The 24,613-nt window shown below is 42.6% G+C and overlaps 1 protein-coding gene and 2 pseudogenes across 1 annotated transcript; all 3 read right to left on the reverse strand.

The window, feature by feature from the left end:
• Window positions 1-3,958: 3,958 nt before the first annotated feature.
• LOC104682950 lies at window positions 3,959-4,374 on the reverse strand (annotated as a pseudogene).
• A 1,285-nt stretch (window positions 4,375-5,659) lies between these two features.
• Window positions 5,660-6,377, reverse strand: LOC115896938 (replication protein A 14 kDa subunit). Its single transcript, XM_030929077.1, has 2 exons — window positions 6,084-6,377; window positions 5,660-6,026 (listed from the first exon to the last, which is right to left on the reverse strand). The coding sequence occupies exons 1-2, from the start codon at window positions 6,363-6,365 to the stop codon at window positions 5,943-5,945; spliced, it is 366 nt and encodes a 121-aa protein (XP_030784937.1). The 5' UTR covers window positions 6,366-6,377; the 3' UTR covers window positions 5,660-5,942.
• A 381-nt stretch (window positions 6,378-6,758) lies between these two features.
• Window positions 6,759-7,226, reverse strand: LOC104682951 (annotated as a pseudogene).
• Between the last annotated feature and the right edge of the window lie 17,387 nt (window positions 7,227-24,613).

Here is a 24,613-nt window from a genome sequence, read left to right on the forward strand (position 1 = left end):
AACTGCACCATTTACATTCCCACTAACAGTACACAGGGGTTCCAGTTTTCCACATCCTCACCAACACTTACTTTTTTAAAATAATAGCCATCCTAATGAGTATAAAGAGCCATGGAAATCTTTAATGTCAACACATATACAGGTATATTTTATCTTCTTGAGAGATGTTTAGCTTGTTTTTAGCTTTTTACTGTGAAAACAAATCTATGATGAATAAAATCCTTGCCTGTACATCTTTGTGATTGTGGCTTATGGTCAGCTTGTATTATGTTACTAAAAGTTGAATTGCTGGATTGAAGGATATACATTTACAATATTTATTGCCATTTATACTTTGAGGGTTTCTTTCTTTCCTTCTTTCTTTCTTTCTTTCTTTCTTTCTTTCTTTCTTTCTTTCTTTCTTTCTTTCTTTCTTTCTTTCTTTCTTTCTTTCTTTCTTTCTTTCTTTCTTTCTTTCTTTCTTTTGAGACAGAGTCTTGCTCTGTCATGCAGGCTGAAGTGCAGTGGTGGGATCTCAGCTCACTGAAATCTCCGCCTACCTGGATCAATCAATCCTCATGTCTCAGCCTCTTGAGTAGCTGGGACTACAGGTATGTGCCACCATGCCTGGTTAATTATTTTTTTGTATTTTCAGTAGAGACAAGGTTTCACCATATTGGCCAGGCTGGTCTTGAACTCCTGACCTTATGCAATCTGCCTGCCTCAGCTTCCAAAGGGTTGGGATTACAGGCGTGGGCCACTGCTCCCCACCTACTTTGAGGGTTTCTAATCCTCACACACAACGCTCCCCCAACAAGGGCAGGTATTATTAATTAATTTTTTTTTTTTTGCCAGCAAGATGGGCGACAGCTGATATCTCATTGTTTTTATTGTGTTCTTTAGTTTCTAATAAGGGTTAATATCTTTTCATCTTTTTATCTCAATCTTTAATTAAATGAATTGAAAATTGCAAATAAGTGGTTTCCCAAGGAAAACTGGGGTACTATTACCAAAAGAAGGATGAATATATGACATACAGGCAAAAGCAACACTCTTTCGTAGTTTTAATTTTCTTATTTTAATATTTGATTCATCCAGAATTTATCTTAATGGCTTTATTTTTCCAAATATTTAGCTAGTTTTCACAACATTATTTACTTGGTCCATATTTTCTCCACTGATTTGAAATTTTTTGTTTGTTTGTTTGTTTTTGTTTTTTGAGACAGAGTTTCACTCTTGTCACCCAGGCTGGAGTGCAATGGTGTGATCTCGGCTCACTGCAACCTCTGCCTCCCAGGTTCAAGTGATTCTCCTGCCTCAGCCTCCCGAGTAGCTGGGATTACAGGCGACCCACCACCATGCCCTGCTAATTTTTGTATTTTCAGTAGAGATGGGGTTTTACCAAGTTGGCCAGGCTGGTCTCGAACTCCTGACCTCAGGTGATCTGCCCGTCTCAGCCTCCCAAAGTGCTGGGATTACAGCCACTGTGCCTGACCATTTTTTGAACTGTGTATTTTGATATATTGATTTGTCTGTCATTTCTTGTGCTAGTACTACACTGCTTTACTTACTGTAGCTTTATCATCTCTTTCAGTGGCTGATAGGACAAATCTGTTCATTTTTCTTTCCTTCCTAAAATTCCCTGTTGTTTTCACATGTTTTTTCTTCCAGCGCAGTAGTTCTCAACCTTGGCTGCACATTGGAATCACTCAGGGAATGTTAATAAATGCTGATAACCTCACCCCACTCCCAGAAGTCCCAGTTTAATTGCTAGGGGTACAGTATGGGAACAGAGTTTTAATAGCTCCCCAGATGATTCTAAATGTGTAACCAAGTTGAGTACTACTTTGCAAGATGAACTTTAACACCATTTTCTTCCATTTCTGCTATGATTTTTATTTTTATTGCGTTGAATTATAGATTAATTTAGAGATAATTGACATCTTTATAATACCGTGTTTTTCTATTTCATTTGGTCACGGTTCTTTAGCTGAAAAAATCAGAAAGAGATTTTGGCTGATGCTATGGACTGAATGTTTGTGTTTCCCTCAAATTCATTCATATGTTGAATCCTAAATCCCCAATATGATGGCATGAGGAGGCGGGGCCTTTGAGAGGTGATTAGTGTTCTCATCAGGCAAGGAATCTGCCAGGCACCTTGACCTGGGGCTCCCAGCCTCGAGAATTGTGAGAAATGAATTTCTGTTGTTTAAGCCACCCAGTCTATGGTTACTTGTTATAGCAGCCTAAACTAAGACAGCTGACTTAAAGGAAAAGTTGAAAGAAAGGATTTTCTGAAAGGATTTGGAGTAGCTCAGAGATGTGGAGAAAAGCTGAAGAACTAGATGTGGGAATGGGAAAATTGAAGCAGCTATTGGACTTGAAGCAGCTGAACTCAACTCCACTTACATTCTTAGCTCCTCCAGCTTTCCAGCTTTCAGGTATTTTGCTTGAATTTCAGATTCTGAAAAAGAATTCAATGGTCCTCCTTTGGGTAGCTCATCTACTCCTTGCCTGGAGGATGCTTGGAGTGACAGTTGCTACAAGCCTGCACATGGTGGGGAACCTAGAGAAGGGAAATCAGTAGCCAGGATGTTGGGGCGGTGGTGAAATGACAGTAACAATGCAACAAAAATAGCCATGCAGTATGCTGGTGTGAGCACGGCATTTCTCTTCACTTATATTTTCTTCAGTGTTCCTTGATGTTTTATAGTTTTTCTTATTTAATTTGCATATTACTCATTTAGCTAATTTGTAAGTGTTTCATGCATGTTATTTCCTTTGTGACTAGCAGCTTTTTGTTATTTTATTTTGTTATTATTTATTTATTTATTTTTTTGAGATGGAGTCTTGCACTGTCGTCCGGGCTGGAGTTCAGTGGCGTGATCTCAGCTCACTGCAACCTCTGCCTCCCAGGTTCAAGTGATTCTCCTGCCTCAGCCTCCCCAGTAGCTGGGATTACAGACATGCTCCACCACACCCTTCTAATTTTGTATTTTTAGTAGAGATGGGGTTTCTCCATGTTGATCAGGCTGGTCTTGAACTCCCGACCTCAGGTGATCCACCCACCTTGGCCTCCCAAAGTGCCGGGATTATAGGTTTGAGCCACTGCGACCAGCCTTGTTTTTTAAACTAAAATGTTTTCCATTTTAGTTCACAAACTAAGTACATAAACCTTATTCTTTTTTTTTGTTCTTGTACATTTTGCCAGTTTATAGATATACTATAATGTATCTCATTTGTCTTCTACTATATGGGTTGTTTTTGATCTTTATCCATGTGTGTGTATATGTGTGTGTGTGTATACATATGTGTGAGTGTGTGTGTATATATGTGTGTGTATATATATATATATTTTTTGAGACGGCGTCTTGCTTTGTCACCCAGGCTGAAGTGCGGTGGCACGATCTGCACTCACTACAAGCTCTGCCTCTCGGGTTCATGCCATTCTCCTGCCTCAGCCTTCTGAGTAGCTGGGACTACAGGCACCTGCTACCACGCCCGGCTAGTTTTTTGTATTTTTTTTTAGCAGAGACAGGATTTTACCATGTTAGCCAGGATGGTCTCCATCTCCTGACCTCGTGATCCACCCGCCTCAGCCTCCCAGAGTGCTGGGATTACAGGCGTGAGCCACCACGCCCGGCCCAGACATTATATATTTTTATATTTGTTAATCTTACAAGTGAAAAAGGGGTCTGTGAGATTTAATTTGTATTTCTCTCATTATGAGTACAGCTGGTCACCTTTTCATATTTTAAGAACCATTTAAAATTCCTTTTATGTAAAGTTTTGCCAATTTTTCTATTAGGTTGTTAATCTTTCTCTTATTGTTTATAGGAGCTCTTTATATTTTAGGGAAAGTAGCCCTTTATTTTGATGTGGCCACAAATAATTTATTCCCACATTTTTGTTTGACAGTTAACTGCTTCTAGTTAACCTTAATGATCGAAAGGTTTTTTTTTTTTTTTTTGGATGTGTGAGCCAAAGATTTATTTCTTCATTTCTTGCATTTGAAGTACTCTTTGATGACATCCTTGGCCTGAGACTCCTTGCCATAGTCCTTAACTACTACACAACTGCAACCAACAAACTGTATGGGGTTTCCCCTCTGTCAGTTTTACAGAGCCCTTCCCATTCCTCTAGCTTCTTGTTGTCATGAACCTTAATTAGGTTGATTTGGTGTTCAGCACAAAGGGCCTCCACCAACTTGACATACATAGGCTCATTACAGTTGGACGCAAGCACACAAAGATGGGCTTGGCCCTTGTCTAAGGCTTTGGCAGCTTTGCGAATTCCACGAGCTAGGCCTTCCTGAATGAGGGCGGTCTTCAGCACCTCTTGTAAAGCAGTATTAACGTGCATTACCCCTCCAGCAGCAATGCCTTCCTCGGCCATGGCGTTGGGTTACGGGTGAAGCTGAATCTTGAAGGCACCCAAGCCTCCGCCTCCGCGCGACTTGACGGCGGCAGGGAAAGATCAATCGAAAGGTTTTTATACCTTGCCATGAGTGCATCAATTGTAAACTATTTTATTTTATTCTTTTCTTTCTTTCTTTCTTTTTCTTTTTTTGTGACGTAGTCTCGCTCTGTCGCCAGGCTGGAGTGCAGTGGCGCAATCTCGGGTCACTGCAACCTCTGCCTCCCGGGTTCAAGTGATTCTCCTGCGTCAGCCTCCTGAGTAGCTGGGACTACAGGCACCCACTACCACACCTGGGTGATTTTTGTATTTTTAGTAGGGACGGCCACCATATTGGCCAGGCTGGCCTCGATCTCTTGACCTTGTGATCCACCTGCCTTGGCTTCTCAAAGTGCTGGGATTACAGGTGTGAGCCACCGCACCCGGCTATTTTTATTTAGAGACAGGGTTCTGTTGCCCAGACTGGAGTGCAGTGGTATAATCATTGCTCGCTGTAATCTCAAACTCCCAGGTTCCAGCAATCCCTGCCTCAACCTACCAAGTAGCTGGGACTACAGATGTGCACCACTGCACCTGGCTAATCTGTGAACTATTTTAATTCTGATAAACATTGCTATTCCTTTAATAAATTCTTCCCTTTAGTTTCTTCCCTTTTCTGGATTTCTATTAGTTGGATTGTAGACCTCTTTGATTAACTCTCTAACCCTCTAATTTTCTTATCTTTTCTCATATTTCTCATTATTCCTGGAAAATGGGTTAAACTCTTTTCTCTCTCTCTCTCTCTCTCTCTCTCTCTCTCTCTCTCTCTCTCTCTCTCTCTCTCTCTCTCTCTCTCTCTCTCCCTCTCGATGGAATCTCACTCTGTCACCCAGGATGGAGTGCAGTGGCGCCATCCTGGCTCATTGCAACCTCTGCCTCCTCGGTTCAAGTGATTCTTCTGCCTTAGCCGCCCGAGTAGCTGGGATTACAGGTGCCCACCACCATGCCCGGCTAATTTTTGTAGTTTTAGTAGAGATGGGGTTTCACCATGTTGGCCAGGGTGGTCTCGAACTCCTGATATCAGCTGATCCACCCGCCATGGCCTCCCACAATGCTGGGATTACAGGCGTGAGGCACCTCGCCATGCCTATTTTCTAATTTGTTAATTAATGTCTTTTCAATTTGGCAATCATATTTTAAATTTCCTGGAGCTATTTCTTGTTTTCAGAGTGTTCTTTTTCCATAGCATTGTGTTCTTGTTTTTTTTTTTTTTTTTTTTTTTTTTTATGTACCATTTTAGTTTTTATTAATAAAATAGAAACCTAAACTCAGACAACTGCTTTATTCTTGCATCTAATCTGACCATATATTGGAGTAGCAATTCTTTATAAAAGGACTTAGGTGAGAACTGTCAATACATCAGTTCCATCAAAAACTCTAGGTTGGAATATCTTAAAAAGAGTAAATTAAATATGAGAAAGCACAGAAATCTCTCCCTCAAACAAGAGGGGCTTCCTTTAATAGTCTTTAATATAGCTCATTTGCAATTGTATGAAAATCCATCACGATCAATCATTTTGCACAATCCCTAAAGGATAAAACTGAGGGAACTCATGGATAATTTTCACAGCTTCATTGTAAAGTCCAAGATCCTTTTGGAAGTGAATTTCTAGAAATGGAGATATGGATTATGGATTCTTGTATTTAACAAAAGGATGATTATCTTCTTTAAATTGGACATAAGATGTACACAAGATGGTGGCCTTGGCGGTTACTTTTCCAACCACTTCCATAATTCCAGAGATTTCTTCATCAAGGGGTTCCATCAACTCGATGGTTCCATTTTTTCCTTCTCCATCTGAAAGAATAAACATTTTTCCAGTGGGATGAATCTTTTCCAGCCTCCCTACGAAGCAGACAGGCTTGTCGATGAACTGAGCTAGCATGCCGGCGTTGATGCGCGACCTCGGTAACTCCATCGTGTCCACCATGATTATGGTCCAAGATTGTGTTCTTGTTTTATGGATGAATTATATTTCTTGTTTCTCTGAGGATATGTATAATAATGTTTTGAAATTTTTCCCATATGTAGAACCTTTAGTGAGCATCTGCCATGCAGAGTATTGTGCCCAATGTGAGAATCCTCCACTCCAGTCCCAACTCTAGTTGGTATCTCTTTGGTTGCCATGGTGCTCCCACCTCTCTTTGATACTCACTTCCTGAATACATGTGACCCCTAGAGGCTGGGATCCCCAGTATCAGCCCCAAGACCACCCCCAAAAGCAGCAGGCCCAGGGTCCCTGGGCAAAGGGATCTTCTGTCTCCAGAGGGGTCGAGGGCCAGAAGCAGCTGTGAGGCTCAATGGGGGTGGAGAACTGGGGCCCTCAGGATTTCCAGATTATCAGTGGGAACTTACAGGTGGTCAGGGTTGCCATGGAGAGAGTGACCAAACTCTGTATGCCCAGGGTACTGAGGGTGCCATGCAGGAGGCCACAAGTGAATCCAGGAACTTGGGAGCTTCCTCCAGATACTGCAGGCCCAAGATCATTGGGATGAGGAGTGGAAGCTGTTGTCCTGAAAAAAGTAGGTCCCTTGGTGATTGGTACACAGGCTGTCCATCTGTTGGAACACAGCCGCCCACAGATTTTTGCATATGAATTTGAGGACACCCAGCTCCTCCCTGAGATGAGCATCTCCAGGGGCAGTCTCTTGCCTAGAACCTGGCTCACACAGAAATCCATGCTCTCCAGGATCAACAGGCTTATCTTCTGTCCCATAGCTCTGGGTTTGTGATCCCACAGCTCTGCTACCATCTCCATGTGTAGAAACTCGAACAGCACAGCATCTACCATGTGTCAGCCTCATGCCCCTAATCTGAAATTTTTATATATTTTTGAGACAGCATCTTGCCTTGTTACTTAGGTTGGAGTACAGTGGCATAATCACAGCTCACTGTAGCCTCAACCCCCTGGGCTCAAGCAATCCTCCCACCTCAGCCTCCCAAGTAGCTGGGACTACAGGTATGCGTCATCATGACTGGTGGAATTTTTTTTTTTTTTTTTTAATTTTTGTAGAGATGGAGTCTCACTATGTTGCCCAGGCCAGTCTTGAACTCCTGAGCTCAAGCAATCCTTTCACCTTGGCCTCCCAAAGTGCTAGAATTATGTGTGAGCCACCACAGCTAGCCAATGTTTTTTAAAAATTAATAAATACATACTGTGTTATCTGTTTTCTCTAAGATCCTTTAATTCTATTTCTTTGTTTTGCTCTTTTTCTTCCTGTTAGTGGTCCTCTTCAAATGTCTGATAATTCTTGGACAGCCAAGACACAAGTACTCAAAAAGCTGATCAGAAGTTCTAGGTGTTTGTCAGAGAGGGGAAGAAAGAACTCATTGACTGGTGGAATTCACTGTAGAGAGAGAAGCCAGCAAACAAACTTTTTTTTTTTTTGAGAAATCCCAAATGTCAGTATCTGTAGGTGTTTTTCTTGACTTGGTCAGTTTCCACAGAAAGGTACCCTCTCATTTTCTCCCTGGGAGTATATGTCTGGCTGTCAATGTTTCGATTGCCAGAGGGGAAAGAGGGTTAGAAGACTCATTCGAAACTCCGACTTTCTTTTTCTTTTTCTTTTTTTAAATTATACTTTAAGTTCTAGGGTACATGTGCACCATGTGCAGGTTTGTTACATATGTACACATGAGCCATGTTGGTGTGCTGCACCCATTAACTCGTCGTTTACATTAGGTATATCTCCTAATGCTATCCCTCCCCCCTTCCCCCACCCCACAACAGGCCCTGGTGTGTGATGTTCCCCTTCCTGTGTCCAAGTGATCTCATTGTTCAATTCCCACCTATGAGTGAGAACATGTGGTGTTTGGTTTTCTGTTCTTGCGATAGTTTGCTGAGAATGGTGGTTTCCAGCCACATCCATGTCCCTACAAAGGACACGAACTCATCCTTTTTTATGGCTGCATAGTATTCCATGGTGTATATGTGCCACATTTTCTTAATCCAGTCTGTCACTGATGGACATTTGGGTTGGTTCCAAGTCTTTGCTATTGTGAATAGTGCCACAATAAACATATGTGTGCATGTGTCTTTATAGCAGCATGATTTATAATCCTTTGGGTATATCCCCAGTAATGGGATGGCTGGGTCAAATGGTATTTCTAGTTCTAGATCCTTGAGGAACTCCAACTTTCATTAAATCCTCATTTCCTTATAGTCTGTTACCCCTACCTTTGTGTACCTGTACCTGCCATGTTTAAACCTTTCATGTCCCAACCCTGCAGAGATTAATAGACCTTTCACTTTTGCCAGAGTTTGGGAGTAGAGGTTGCCTAGCCTGGCATGGGAGGCAGTGAGAGTGTCCAGGGGACCTCACTGCTCCTTACACAGACTTTCTGCACTCCCTTTTCTTTTCTCAGTCCCGCACAACTCCAGCATTCAATGGTAGGCTCCTCCCCCTACCTCAGGGAATCTTTTTGGTCTGAGGTGAAGGGTAACTCTTCCTTATTTATCCTATAACCACCCAAATCTCTTATGTGTTCATTCCCTTTCTTCAAAGCCTCGACCTTTGAAATTCAAAAGCTGAGGAGTTATACCTCTTTTCTCTGCCTTCTGCCCTCATACTCCTTACATAATGATCTGCTTGACTGATTGGGACCAAAAGTCAAATGGTAAGAGAATACTTGGAAAAAAAAAATCAGTTAAGACTTCAAAAAATATTGTCCTATTGCACTATTATTATACAGTACTGTCTTAGTTCAGACTGCTATCACAAACATATCATAGACTGGGTGTTAAACAACAGAAATTTATTTCTTACAGTTCTAGAGGCTGGGAAGTTCAGGATTAAGGTGTGGACAGATTCAGTTCTTGGCTTATTGTGCGGACAGCTGCCTTTTTGCTGTGTCCTCACCTGGCAGAGAGAGAACATAAATCTCGGATCTCTTCTTATAAGGTCACTAATTCCATTCATGTGGGCTCCACCTTCATAATTTAATTATCTTCCAAAGGCCTTATTTCCAAATACCACTACATTGGAGATTAGAGCTTCAAGATATGAATTTGGGAGGTGGACATCAACATTCAGTCTGTAGCAAGTACCCACTAGGTGAGGTCACTGTTAGGTACCTCAACTACATTTTCTATCAGTCTTCTCAACAACCCATTCTATAGATGAAAACTGATGTTCAGAAAAGTTAAATAACTTGCCCAAAGTCACACAGTCAGTATGTCACAGAGCAGGCATTTGGTATCTGATTAAACACCAAGCTGATGTCCTTTCCACAGTAGCAAGTGGCCTCCTGTGAGTTCATAATAAACCTTTGAAAGTAGCAACCAGAATCTAGGATTTCTTCTTGTTTGACTAGATAACAAAAGGAATTTTGATTATGATTCTTCAAGAGTACTTACTTATTATGTCTCCTTTCATTGGTTGTTAAATTTTACCATACATCATCTAGTTTTCTAGGTTATTTAGAGACTGGCGCATGCATTTCAGCAAATCAAACTTATTTGGGAAAGCACATATTTGTGTTATTCAGCAGTATCTGTATTTACTATCCAAACATCTGGCAATTAACTTTCAGTGCTGACACAATTTCCAGCAAATTACAGAGCACTTACAACAGTGTATAATATGACACAGAATTCCTGGTTTTAGTGAGATTCTCCTAAATACCTGGTAACTGAATCAAACCTCTCAAAAGCCACCATTGGTGGAGGTGGGTTCTGTGCCTCAAAGATCCCTTAGGGACCTCAGGATTTAGCACAAAGCCAGTCAGTTCCTAGCCATGTTCATTTCTTCATTAGATGCTCAGAATCAGGAAGAGAGACAGAAGGGAGAAGGACTAATCCATTCATTTCATTTAAAAGGAAGCCACAGAAGCCAACACAGATACAAGTGTTGTTGGCTGTCTGAGGTCTCCCCTGGCTTAGTGAGACTGTATTATTTTCAGCTCTGCTGCAAGAACTACTGCCTTCTCCAGCCCTGTCAGCACCTCTCCCCATTTGAGTCTTTACCAAGAAGTCTATCTAATCTACTAAGAAGTGATAGTTTGGAACAGGTATAAGCTAGAGGTGAATCCATTAGCTAGAGTGATTATCCAGACTCAAGGAAAACTGTAAGTAGGGAAGTTTGCTATGAGGCTCTCTTAGCTTTCCCTTCGGGATTCATCTTGCCATCTCTCTTTCGTTTACCACTTTTGGGTGGCTGCCTAATGTTGAAGTCCCGTAGGAATTCTTTCCACCAGATCTTCCTCTCACTAAGTTCAGATGAACAGTAATATGTAATTAAAGTGTAACGTTTCAACAAGCAAGTCTCCAGAGCCAAAAGGAAACTCTAAAATAGTGGCATTTCAGGCATCACAATAGGAAAAGAGTTGGGTGCCTTCAATTCATATTTGCTGTGACCCCAGTTGAGAGTTGGGATAATAAACAAAGGTAAGTTCCAAAAAATTCAGAACATCCCGAGTCCTCTAGGATGGGCCTCCAGAATCTCCTTAAAGTCTCCGCAAATTTAAAGCCAAAACTCCGTGTCTTCTAAAACTCTGAATTTGTCTGGTGTCTCTGGTTAGGAGTGGTCATATGACCTAAGAAAGCCAACACATCCTTCTACAGTGGGTAAATGGCTCCCTCAGTTCAGACCTGTTGGATCAGCTGCCAGGTCAGCACCCTCTCACTGGAGAAGCAGAAAATCCATGGGTTTTGCTGTTTAGTTCAGAAAAAAAAACAGGCTCTCCTTCTGTTGTGAAAAATTTCAATCTGCAAAGGCATGTGTTCCTAAAATGACTGATCATTCAAGGTTTCAGTTGCTGCTATTGTTTTTTAGAATTTTGTTTAATTTAGTGCTGTTATAGGTAATCATTTTGCTACTGATCACCTTTCACTACTGAGTATTTCATTTTTTTAGGCATGTGATAAAAATTCAGCAATGATAAGATTTGTGTGGGGAGGCTGAATGAATAATTACATTTATGCATTTGTTGTGGCTAATTCTGTTGGAGTTATGTTATGTGTGTGCTCATGCGTGACCTATTATTTTAGTTTTGGAGCCCAGTTTTAGTTTTGGGGATTTACTGCAACTGTGAGTGACTCCATGTTATACATAAATGTGTCTTTGTTGGCTCCCTCCACCTCCCTTCTCTCTTCATGTTTCTTCTTTTTTTTTTTTTTGAGACAGTCTTGCTTTGTTGCCCAGACTAGAGTGCAGTGTCATGATCTCGGCTCGCTGCAACCTCCGCCTCCCAGATTCCAGCAATTCTCCTGCCTCAGCTTCTCAAGTAGCTGGGATTACAGGCGTGTGCCACCATGCCCGGCTAATTTTAGTATTTTTTTTTTTTTTGAGACGGAGTCTTGCTGTGTCACCCAAGCTGGGGTGCAGTGGTGCGATCTCGGCTCACTGCAACTGCAACCTCCGTCTCCCTGGTTCAAGCAATTCTCCTGCCTCAGCCTCCCAAGCAGCTGGAACTACAGGTGCATGCTGTCATGCCCAGCTAATTTTTTTGTATTTTGGTGGAGACAGAGTTTCACTGTGTAGCCCAGGCTGGTCACGAACTCCTGACCTCAGATAATCCGCCCGCCTCGGCCTCCCAAAATGCTGGGATTGCAGGCATGAGCCACCGTGCCCGGCCCAGGTTTCTCTTACATGTCTTTGGTTTTAACCTCCCCCCAGATGACTCCCACTTCTATATCTACATACCTGACCTGACTACTGGTTTCTCGCTGTGTGCTGGGCACTTCCTCCTGCAGGCTCGCTGATAACTGAAACACGGACTTCCCCTTCATCTCCACGAACTCTTCATTTCCCCAAGCCAGCAACTGCTCCTTCCTATTGCTTTCCGTCTGCTCCTGCCCTCTGCCCTGCAGTTTACCCAGTTCAGGGCTTCCTCACAGGCAAAGTCTGCCTGGGCCAACCCACCTGGCAGGGACCTCCTGTGAGATGGGACCCAGGATGCAGGGTTAGGCAGGGACATTTGGGATTTCAACTGTGCCCTGGTTAATTATGGGAATGTGGCAATTTTCTTTCCTTCTATGAACCTTCATTTTCAGTGAGACTGTCCTGATCTACCCCATGGAGTAGCTGATGGGATTATGTAAACGTTTATCTGAAGCTTTTGAAATGTTTGCCTCCGTTCCTACTCTTTACCGGCGTTCTCCAAAGTGGGGTGTGAGCATGGGGCCCCTGATACTTCTTTGGAGCACAGTAAGAAGATACTAAAATATCTATTTATATTTATTTTATCTAAAAATGTAAATTCTGCTTTGCTAATATTCAATGTTTGTTTTGACTCCTGGCACTCACCCCTGTGAATTGTACTAGATAATATGATCCTTCTAGTACAACTGAGGGCCATGGTGCCTGTGTCAGGTGTGCTGTTGGAGAGGCCTCAACTCAGAGGGGGGTGGGTGGCACCCTCCTGTAGCCCCTCAGTGCATTTTGACCACTTGTAGCTAATGTGAGCCCACTTTAGTGGATTTATGGGTTATGCTTTCTAATTTAACGAAAACATCCACCTGATCCATGGATAAGTGACTGGGAAGAAACTGTGGTTGAAATAGAACTAATAATGCAAGCTTAGGAAAGCACGGGAGTGGTCAAGGGGTCCCCTCTTCTAATCCTTGTCTGAGCTCTTTTTCAGTCCATGTCTTCCTGAGATATAACATCCTATAATTCAAGAAACAACTTGGGAGCTAATTTGGTCCCACCAAAATAACTGGCCAATGATCTTTCTGTATGGATGTTATTTTCAAGGAATTCTACTATTTTCTATTTCAGAGATTGACCTTATCCTCCATCTCCCCAGTTCTGGGTCTCTCTCCTGCTGGTTCACAGGTGTGACATTGTGTGGTAAATATGCTTTCTTTTTTTTTTGAGATGGAGTCTCGCTCTTGTTGCCTAGGCTGGAGTGCAATGGCACGATCTTGGCTCACTGTAACCTTTGCCTTCTGAGTTCAAGCAATTCCCCTGCCTCAGCCTCCTGAGTAGCTGGGATTATAAGCTTATGCCACCACACCCGACTAACTTTTGTATTTTTAGTAGAGACAGGGTTTCACCATGTTGGCCAGGGTGGTCTCGAACTTCTGACCTCAGGTGATCTGCCCACTTTGGCCTCCCAAAGTACTGGGATTATAGGCGTGAGCCACCGCACCTGGCCTAATATAATTTCTATAGAGTGCATGACATGGGCACAATGGCCATATGTTAACGTATTTTTAAATTCGACTAAACGTTATATTTTAAAAATTATTAAAGTAATATATATTCAATATAGAAAATGTAGTTACTATGGAAGAAGAAAGTAAAAACTAAACTCATAGCACTTGGGATAGCAGCTGACAGCTGACATTCCTTTCTGTGCCTATCTATTTCTTTTTGTCAAAAATAGATTGTATTGGACACCCTATTCTGTAAACCACTTAAATGTTTTTATGTAGTAATCCATCCAAGGATTAGCTAAATTAAAGCTACTCCAGAATTGTCTGAGAACAACTGAAAGGCTAAAAGTATCTCCTTAATCCAAATTTTGTGGTCACATTTTCTTTTATTAATTTTCTTAATCTTTTGCTCTTTTCATGGGTTAGAAATCAATGTTATTTATTTGTCTTATGTTCCTGCAGAATTCTCAGCCTGGAAATCAGCTTCTGGGAAAGATTTCAGTTTTTTTTTTGTTTTTTAGTCTTCTTTTTTTTGAGACGGTGTCTTACTTTGTCACCTAGGCTAAAGTACAGTTAGACCATCACAGCTCAGTACAGCCTCGACCTTTTGGGCTCAAGCAATCCTCCCAATGCAGCCTCCTGAGTAGCTGGGACTATAGGTACACACCACCACATCCATCTCATTTTTAAATTTTTTTGATAGAGATGGGATCTCACTATGTTGCCCAGGCTGGTTTTGAACTCTTGCACTCAAATGCTCCCTGCCTCAGTCTCCCAAAGTGCTGAGATTATAGGTATGAACCACTACACCTAGCAAGATTTCAGGGTCTTTTGCAACCTCAGTAATCTCTGTTTTATGTAAGAGGCAAGAAGCCCTGCCAGGTAGAGAGAATAATGATAGCTATTGGTCACTCTGCTGTTCTGCTGCAAGCTTCTCCTACTTTTCTTTTCTTTTTCTATTGACTTCTAATAATATGAGTGGTTCAGACCACAGACTGGACATGTCCAAAACAAGGGAGAGAAAAAAAAGAGGAGAGGGAAAGTAGGGAGTCCTGATGAAATAGCCCATGTGGAGTAATGCAGCATGCTCATGTATTGAGGCAGAAGAAAAGCAATTCTTTTTTTTTCTGAGACAGACTTTTGCTCTTGTTACCTAGGCTGGAGTGCAATGGCCCAATCTCGGCTCACTGCAACCTCTGCCTCCCGGGTTCAAGTGATTCTACTGCCTCAGCCTCCCGAGTAGCTGGGATTACAGGCATGTGCCACCATGCTTGTCTAACTTTGTAGTTTTAGTAGAGATGGGGTTTCTCCATTTTGGCCAGACTGGTCTCGAACGCCTGACCTCAGGTGATCCGGCGGCCTCAGCCTCTCAAAGTGCTGGGAGTACAGGCATGAGCCACCACGCCTGGCTGAAAAGCAGTTCTTTTAAGTGAAGACTCACACTGCAAAGGTAATTGCAACCTTGTTCCCTTTTGCTTAATAGTGATTTTTTTTCATGTATATGAACCATATCTCAATTATTATGCTTTTGAGAGGGCAAAGACTATGTCCTTTTCATCCTTTTGATCCCCGTATTATCGAGTACAGTGATTTTTACCAAGTAAACACTCACTAAACATTTGTTGTTTGTGATGACAATGATGATAACAGGGTAGCATGCACAATAAAATACAGAATCTCCACACACAAAAAAAGCAGTTTTAGCTAATTCACAGATGACGCGATTGACTAGAATGAAAACTCAAAAGAATCAACAGACATTTATTGGTGCTGATAGGAAAATACAGCCAGTTTGCTGGGTTTATATGGAATATCCAAAAGTCAATTGATTTTTTATAGTTTTATGTGTTGAATGGTGGTTTCCAAAAGATATGTCCGCATCCGAATGCCCAGAACATGTAAATATACTTATATAGTAAAAGAGTGGATAGTACCTCTTATGACAAAAAAAGGTGTTTACGTTAAGGATTTTTTTTTTTTTTTTTTTTGAGACAGGGACTCACTTTGTCACCCAGGCTGGAGTGCAGTGGCACAATCTTCACTCATTGTAATCTCCACCCTCTAGGCTCAAGCGATCCTCTTGTCCCAGTCCCCCAAGTAGCTGGGACCATAGACATGAGCCACTGTGCCTGGCTAACTGTTGTATTTTTTTGTAGAGACAGGGTTTCCATGTGTTGCCCAGGCTGGTCTCGAACTCCTGAGCTCAAGCGATCCTTTTGCCTCAGCCTCCCAAAGTGCTAGGATTATAGGCATGAGCTACCGCATCCAGCAAGTTAAGGTTTTTTGAGAAGAGAAACTTGTCTTAGATTATTCAGATGAGTCCCAAGTCCAGTGACTAGGGTGAGACACACGGAGGTTAGACACACACAGGAGAAGGCCATGTGGAGACAGAGGCAGAGGTTGAAATGATGCAGCCACAGTCTAAGCAGAAACGCCAGGGCAAGCCAGGCGCAGTGGCTCATGCCTGTAATCCCTGCACTTTGGGAGGCTGAGGCCGGCGGATCTCCTGAGGCCAGGAGTTCGAGACCAGCCTGGCCAACATGGTGAAACCCCATCTCTACTAAAAATACAACAACAAAAAATTAACCAGGCATGGTGGCGGGCGCCTGTAATCCCAGCTACTTGGGAGGCTGAGGCAGGAAAATCACTTGAACCCAAGAAGTGGAGGCTGCAGTGAACAGAGATTGCACCATTGCACTCCAGCCTGGGCAACAGTGCAAGACTCCGTCTCAAAGGAAAAAAAATAAAGAAATGCCAAAGAACCTACCAGCAGCTGGAAGAGGTGAGGAAGAATTTTCCCTTACAGCCCCTGGAGAGAGCATGGCCTTGCTGGATTTTGTATTTTTAGCCTCTGTAACTGTGACAGAATAAATTTCTGTTGTTTTAAAGCCACTAAGTCAGTGGTAGTTTGTTATTGCAGGCTCAGAAAATTAATATAAGAGTGTCCAGAAGAACAGAGTGCTGCGATTAAGAACATGTGCTCTGGAGTGAGACTTCCTTTGTCAGAATCTCCACTCCACCAGTTACTAGTTAGGTAATGTAAGGCACACTAGGTAACAGCACAGGGCTTGCTGTGAGTCTAGAGCATGTAGACCTGTGAGTGGTATATTGTGAACATGGAACACACGCTAGTCATTTTTATCATCATCCTCATTACTAACATTATTATTATCACCAGCATAGTTAGAAAGTGCAGCATGAGGCCGGGCACAGTGGCTCGTGTCTGTAATCCCAGCACTTTGAAAGGTGGAGGTGGGAGGATCGCTTGAGTCCAAGAGTTCAACACCGGCCTTGGCAATATGTTGACACCTGTCTCTACCAAAAATTAAAAAATTGGCCAGATGTGGTGGCATGTGCCTGTAGTCCCAGCTATGTGGAAGGCTGAGGTGGGAGGATTGCTTGAGCCCAGGAGGTTGAGGCTGCAGTGAATCATGTTTGTATTACTATCTGTATTTACCACTATCTGTATTTTGTAATAATAATTCCCCTGCTGTTCTAAATAATTTAATCACATATTGTTTAGTTTTTGCCTGTTTATAAAGGGTACATATTTGTCTCTGACTTTTTTTTCTTTTTTATGAGACAGAGTCTCACTATGTTGCCCAGGCTGGAGTGCACTGGCATAATCCTGGCTCACTGCAACCTCTGCCTCCCGGGTTCAAGCAATTCTCCTGCCTCAGCCTCCTGAGTAGCCACGACTACAGGTGCCCACCACCACGCCCAGCTAATTTCTCTACTTTTAGTAGAGATGGGGTTTTACCATGTTGGCTAGGCTGGTCTTGAACTTCTGACCTCAGGTAATCCATCTGCCTCAGCCTCCCAAAATGCTGGGATTACAGGTATGAGCCACCGTGCCCAGCCGATCTTCCAGTTTTTTTTTTGAGATGGAGTCTCACTCTGTTACCAGGTTGGAGTGCAGTGGTGAGAGCTCGGCTCACTGTAAACTCCACCTCCCCAGTTCAAGCGATTCTCCCATCTCAGCCTCCCGAGTAGCTGGGACTACAGGCACATGCCAGCATGCTGAGCTAATTTTTTTTTGTATTTTTAATAGAGACAGGGTTTCACCATGTTGGCCAGGATGGTCTCTAAATGCTTACTGAATTGAGAAAGGAAATTTATATACATGTATTGAGAAGTGTTTTCAGAAAATGCATCCCTGAAAAAATCCATCCTTTAAGTGACTTACATTACATTTATTATTTTAACAAACTGTTAATCAACAAACTTTTTTTTTTTGAGACGGAGTTTTGCTCTTCTTGCCCAGGCTGAAGTGCAATGGCGTGATCTCCGCTCACCACAACCTCCACCTCCCGGGTTCAAGCGATCCTCCTGCCTCAGCCTCCTGAGTAGTTGGGATTACAGGCATGTGCCATGATGCCCGGCTTATTTTGTATTTTTAGTAGAGATGGGGTTTCTCCATGTTGGTCAGGCTGGTCTTGAACTCTTGACCTCATGTGATCCGCCCGCCTCGGCCTCCCAAAATGCTGGGATTACAGGTGTGAGCCACTGGCCTGGCCAACAAACACTTTTTAAAAAATACATAGTATCTTAAGAAAATCATCCACAGAAGATGAAGTTAGTAAGCCAGTGAAGCCAAAATCAGAGTTTAAAAACAATATATATAAGCAAGTATCTTCTCAGGGGAGTACTGTATGAGATGGTGAAGAGGAGACGGTGCGACTGATACATTCTGATTCTGGATGTTTGTATCTCTAACTAGCTCAATGTTTTTTGGGTTTTTTTTTTTTTTTTTTTTTTTAGCTGAAGTCTGAAAGTCTTGCTCTGTCACCCAGGCTGGAGTGCTTGGCACAATCTCGGCTCACTACATCCTCTGCCTCTCAGGTTCAAGCAATTCTCCTGCGTCAGCCTTCTGAGTAGCTGGGACTACAGGCACGCATCATCACATCTGCCAATTTTTGTATTTTTAGTGGAGACGGGGGTTTCACCATGTTGGCCAGGCTGGTCTCGAACTCCTGACCTCAAGTGATCTGCCCTCCTTGGCCTCCCAAAGTGTTGGGATTACAGGCAGGAGCCACTGCGCCTGGCCAAACTACCTCAATTGTTAGCTCTATTACAAGTAGGAGAAGGAATGGTAAAGGCCCTATGAAGCAACTAAAGAAACAGGGACACATGCTCTCAGATGGGAGGAGGGAAATTCAACGGCCGTGCTGAAATAAGAGAAGTGGAAGAGGCCGGGCATGGTGGCTCACGCCTGTAATCCCAGCACTTTGGGAGGCCGAAGTGGGTGGATCATATGAGGTCAGGAGTTCCAGAACAGCCTGACCAACATGGAGAAACCCTGTCTCTACTAAAAATACAAAATTAGCTGGGCATCATGGCGCACACCTGTAATCCCAGCTACTTGGGAGGCTGAGGCAGAAGGATCGCTTGAACCTGGGAGTTGGAGGTTGTGGTGAGCCGAGATTGTGCCATTACACTCCAGCCTGGGCAACAAGAGCGAAACTGCATCTCAAAACAAAACAAAACAAAAACAAAAACAAAAAAAGTGTAATCAGAAATGCAATGTAAATCACTTAAAGGATGGGTTTTTTAGTTTTTTAGGGTTGCATTTTCTGAAAACACTTCTCAATACAAGTATATAAATTTCCTTTCTCAATTCAGTAAGCATTTATGGAATATATACCATATGCCCACCCAATGTCAAGGGTGAGGATGTTCCAGGGAATGAGTGTGTTACAGTGAAAGAGTCATCAGTTTGAGACTATTGATGTTTTCGTTAAGAAGGCTCTTATAGGTGACCTTTCGTATCTGATTTTTAAAAGTAACAAGGTTCTTTTTAAGTTTTCATGATCATCAGGTTAGGTTTCTACCATAAAGTAGTAGGCTTATATTGTTTGGACACTATAAACAGCTTTTTTTTTTTTTTTTTTTTTTTTTTTGAGACAGAGTCTCACTCTGTCGCCCAGGGTGGAGTGCAGTGGCGCAATCTGGGTTCACTGCAAACTCCGCCTCCCAGGTTCAAGCAATTCTCCTGACTCAGCCTCCTGAGTAGCTGGGTTCACAGGCAGCCACCATCATGGTCAGCTAATTTTTGTATTTTTAGTGGAGACAGGGTTTCACCATGTTGGCCCGACTGGTCTCGAACTCCTGACCTCAGATGATCCGCCTGGCTTAGCCTCCCAAAGTGCTGGAATTACAGGCGTGAGCCACTGCACCCGGCCTAGAAACAGCTTTTTAAGTTAGTGTGCTTTTAAAAAATTAAAAATGGATGGTTAATGAGGAAACAAAAACTTCAATTAATCAGAGGTGTGGGTACAAATGTTTGACTGACATGCCTATTTCATTTCGATTTAGACTTCTTTTTCAAAGAAAATTTTTGACTAGAGTGTTTGCTTATAGGAAGAGCCTTATTGCTGAGTCTTTTTTCAAGTGTAAAAAAAAGTCCCACATTGGAAGAAGAAGAGGCTAGAACGACCCCTGGACCGACCAAGCCTGCTCAGCGCTGTATCCTGCGTCCAGCGCCTGTGTCCCACCACTGTCACCGCCAGCATGCCCAAGAGAAAGGCTGAAGGGGATGCTAAAGGAGATAAAGCCAAAGGGAAGGACGAACCACAGAGAAGATCCGCGAGGCTGTCTGCTAAACCTGCTTCTCCAAAACCAGAGCCCAAGCCTAAAAAGGCTGCTGCAAAGAAGGGAGAGAAGGTACCCAAAGGGAAAAAGGGAAAAGCTGATGCTGGCAAGGAGAGGAATAACCCTGCAGAAAATGGAGAAGCCGGCCGGGCGCGGTGGCTCAAGCCTGTAATCCCAGCACTTTGGGAGGCCGAGACGGGCGGATCATGAGGTCAGGAGATCGAGACCATCCTGGCTAATACGATGAAACCCCGTCTCTACTAAAAAAAAAAATACAGAAAACTAGCCGGGCGACGAGGCGGGCGCCTGTAGTCCCAGCTACTCGGGAGGCTGAGACAGGAGAATGGCGTGAACCCGGGAGGCGGAGCTTGCAGTGAGCTGAGAGCCGGCCACTGCACTCCAGCCTGGGCGGCAGAGCAAGACTCCGTCTCAAAAAAAAAAAAAAAAAAGAAAATGGAGAAGCCAAAACAGACCAGGCACAGAAAGCAGAAGGTTTTGGATGGAGAGGCCAAGTGAAGTGTGTGGATTTTTGATAACTGTGTACTTATGGTGACTGTACAGTTTGAAATACTATTTTTTATCAAGTTTTGTAAAAATGCAGAATTTTGTTTTACTTTTTTTTTTTTTTTTTAATTATGTTGTTAGCATACAGAACACCTCATTGTTGTTTTTGGGGGAAGGGGCATATGTCACTAACAGAATGTCTCTGAAGCTGGATTGATGTCGAGAAAACACCTTTCTCTTCCGGTTTTGAGAGACTTCCTCTTGGCTCCCAGGAGGAGGGATTCCCTGACTTTGACACACGTGGCCTCTTGGCACAAAAGCCTCGTGGTATGGAAAAACAAATTCGTTTTTATGTCCTCTTCTCCCTTTCTATTTTTCAGCATAGACTTAACTCCCTTAAGCCCAGACATCTGTTGGGACCTGACCCCCAGTCATTGCTTACCAGTGTGTCAGGCAATCTGGACTTTCCAGTGATGCTGCTGAGATGGCATCTGTCAAAAGGGACAGCGGTTCCATTTCTAGATTGAGGATCTTCAGATAAATTCTGCCATTTTCATTTCACTTTCTGAAAGTCAGGGTTGGCTTGTGAAAAGTTGTCAAAAACATGCTAAATGTGAAATGTTGACCCTCACTCTAAACTTTCCCTGTTCAGAGCGTCAGATGAAGACTTCATTGGGTTTTATAGTGGCTTTCTGATTGTTGGTAGTCCATTGAAGAAGGGAGTTTGAAAGTTGTATACTGTTAATGATTGTCTGCCCATGTCCTGCCTGAAATACCATGATTATTTATGGAAAGTATCTTTAATAAAGCTGGATACAGTTTGGCTTGAAAAAAAAAATGTTCCACATCAGTATAACTGGGAACACAATGAATAATCATTAAGAAGTATAACAAGCATTTATGTGTGACATACGGACTTTCTAACTTCAGAACATTTGGAATTAAAGACATGTTTAACATGACCATTAAAATGAAAATAGAACATTAAATTCTATATTGAAGGAAGGAGAAATAAGTAGAGCAAAATCTAAGCTAATGTTTTACTCTGACTTATGTATAAATTTCTCTGTAAGCTTCCTAGTAGTCAAGCTATGATGGCATAGGTTATAGGCTATAAACTAGAGAATTCTCATTATTTGCAAACAGAGAGATAAGTTCCTTGGGATAAAATATTTTAAGTTTTTTTTTTTTGTTTTTTGTTTTTTGTTTTTTTTTTTTTTTTTGAGATGGAGTCTTGCTGGGTTGCCCAGTCTGGAGTGAGAGTGCAGTGGCCGGATCTCAGCTCACTGCAAGCTCCGCCTCCCGGGTTTACGCCATTCTCCAGCCTCAGCCTCACAAATAGCTGGGACTACAGGCGCCCGCCACCTCGCCCGGCTAGTTTTTTGTATTTAGTAGAGATGGGGTTTCACCGTGTTAGCCAGGATGGTCTCGATCTCCTGACCTTGTGATCCACCCGTCTCGGCCTCCCAAAGTGCTGGGATTACAGGCTTGAGCCACCGCGCCCGGCCTTTTTTTTTTTTTTTTGAGACGGAGTCTTGCTCTGTCGCCCAGGCGGGAGTGCAGTAGCCAGATCTCAGCTCGCTGCAAGCTCCGCCTCCCGGGTTTATGCCATTCTCCTGCCTCAGCCTCCCGAGCAGCTGGGACTACAGGCGCCCGCCACCTCGCCTGGCTAGTTTTTTGTATTTTTTAGTAGAGACGGGGTTTCACCATGTTAGCCAGGATGGTCTCGATCTCCTGACCTCGTGATCCACCCATCTCGGCCTCCCAAAGTGCTGGGATTACAGGCTTGAGCCACCGCGCCCAGCCTAATATTTTAAGTTTTAAAAATATTTAACTTGAAAAACTATCATGTAGTTAATTATACAAGAAATATTGAGCCACATATTTAACCATGGTTTCTGAAAGATAGATAAATATTATTCATATAGGTGATTTATGTATTTTTCTTCAACAAAAGCCTAGATTGTAGTATTTAGATTTTACAGAGTAAGGTTTTTTTTTGTTTTGTTTTGTTCTCTGAGGGGGATGGGAGGTGGAGATTGTATTAGTGAGGATCCTTGCAGAAAAGAGAAGGTAATTTGAGTTGATAAAGGGACTCTTTACAAAGATATATGTAGGATGCAGGGAAACCATAAGGAATTGTGCAGTTCTGTGGGGCTAGTAACAAGGGATACTGTTACCCTTCTAGATTTGAAAGGGATACAGAGAAGATGCCATCACCAGAAGAGAACTTGGAGACAGAGACTGAGCAGAGAAGGCTCTTGGACAGGAGTAGTGACTTTTAGTCAAGAGATGAATCCAGCCTGTGGTACCCCCACAGAGAGCCAAGGAAATAAATACCTTTAACTTTCCACCCACTCCCTCTGATCTCTTGCTGGTACTTTTCCTTGACTGAATTCAACTAGAAGCTAAGGGCAGGCACAGGGAGTCTGGTGGTGCTTGTTAGCCTTCTGGTGCAGAGAAAAGATGAAGAAAGGACATATGGAAGCTATCAAGCCAGGAGGACATATTGGAAATTGGGGAGCTTTATAGAGTTCACCCTTCCCCCATTTTGATAAGCCTCCCTGGGTAGAGCAGAAAGGGACTTGCCCTTCTGCCATTCCCACTCAGACTTTGGTGGAGAATCACTGCAGTGTAATGAGAGATGGTCATTCTGTTAGCTGCATGTAAGGAAAAAATGTTGAGAACCAATGATCTTTAAGAAAGGATAATATCACTTTCCTTAAATCTTTCTTTTTCTCACATGGATTTTACATTGGAGCTAAGTCACAGCTCTGAAATAGAGAAATTTAATAGAATGTGAAGACAGTCCTTAAGCTTAGAATATTAGATGCGTTATGAGTCAGTGCCCACAGGCAGAATTAGATAACCCTTGGGGAGAATAGATTCCCTTCCCCATAACCTGTGGGTAGATCTCACCCTATGTGAAGGTGGATACACTAATAGGGGCCTCTGAGGACTATGTCTGGTGACCTGACATCTGGATGTTGCTTTGATTGCTCATAGATAAGTGCACCCCAAGCCCAGACAACTTGAAACCTATGTATCCCTATAGCAGCAGTAATTATAATAACAGCCAGGCCTACAAAGCCAACTGCATTGCCAATGAGGCCATTTAAAATATTGAAAGATACATTCTAGAACTTATGAAATCTCTGGCCTAATCTCCAATATCATATGTGCTCTCCAATTTGAAAATCCACCATTTAAAAAGTAAAAACAAAACCAAGTATAAAAAATGTAAATACAGGTCTTATTTGTTTGTTTGTTTGTTTTGTTTTTTTGGCAAAGAGTCTTTCTCTGTTGCCCAGGCTGGAGTGCAGTGGTACAATCTCAGCTCACTGCAACCTCCGCCTCCTGGGTTCAAGCGATTCTCCTGCCTCAGCCTCCCAAGTAGCTGGGGCTACAGGCATGTGCCACCACGCCCAGCTAATTCTCGTATTTTTAGTAGGGATGGGGTTTTGTCATGTTGGTCAGGCTGGTCTCGAACTCCTGACCTCAGGTGATCCACCCACCTTAGCCTCCCAAGGTGATGGGATGACAGGCATGAGTCACTATGCCTGGCCCACAGTTATATTTTTATGCTTAAACTTTATATAAATTCAAATGTTTCTTTTTTTATGCCAAAATATAAATATTTTTCAGACTTAATCGTGTGAATGGAAGATTGTTTGGTTCCAGCACAGCACTGAGGAGTAAACCGAATTTATTGAATTCACATTCTGTATTATCTTCTTGTGCTGCTAGGGAAAAAAGCGACAGGTTGAAAAAGTTATGAACTTCTCGTGTGTATTAAGACAACATTTGAAGGCAACTGACTTTAGATAAGACAAAATAATCAGTATAGCCTGTGATGTTACTTTAGTTTAAATCCAGTGTGCTCTGAAGCTCAAACAGAGATAAAGAGCAAGAGTAGGATGAATGTTTTCATTGAAGTCCTAACTTCAAATATTGTGAGGGTCTCAGGAGGTTATCCAGTCTGT

This window comes from Rhinopithecus roxellana, chromosome 4 (assembly GCF_007565055.1).
Source record: "Rhinopithecus roxellana isolate Shanxi Qingling chromosome 4, ASM756505v1, whole genome shotgun sequence".
Classification (NCBI taxonomy): Eukaryota; Metazoa; Chordata; class Mammalia; order Primates; family Cercopithecidae; genus Rhinopithecus; species Rhinopithecus roxellana.

Coding starts and splice junctions, on each gene's coding strand:
- LOC115896938 (XM_030929077.1), bottom strand. CDS start 6,365: ATGGTGGACACGATGGAGTTACCGAGGTCGCGCATCAACGCCGGCATG. Junction 6,027..6,083: donor AAGAAGATAATCATCCTTTT/GTTAAATACAAG, acceptor CACTTCCAAAAG/GATCTTGGACTTTACAATGA.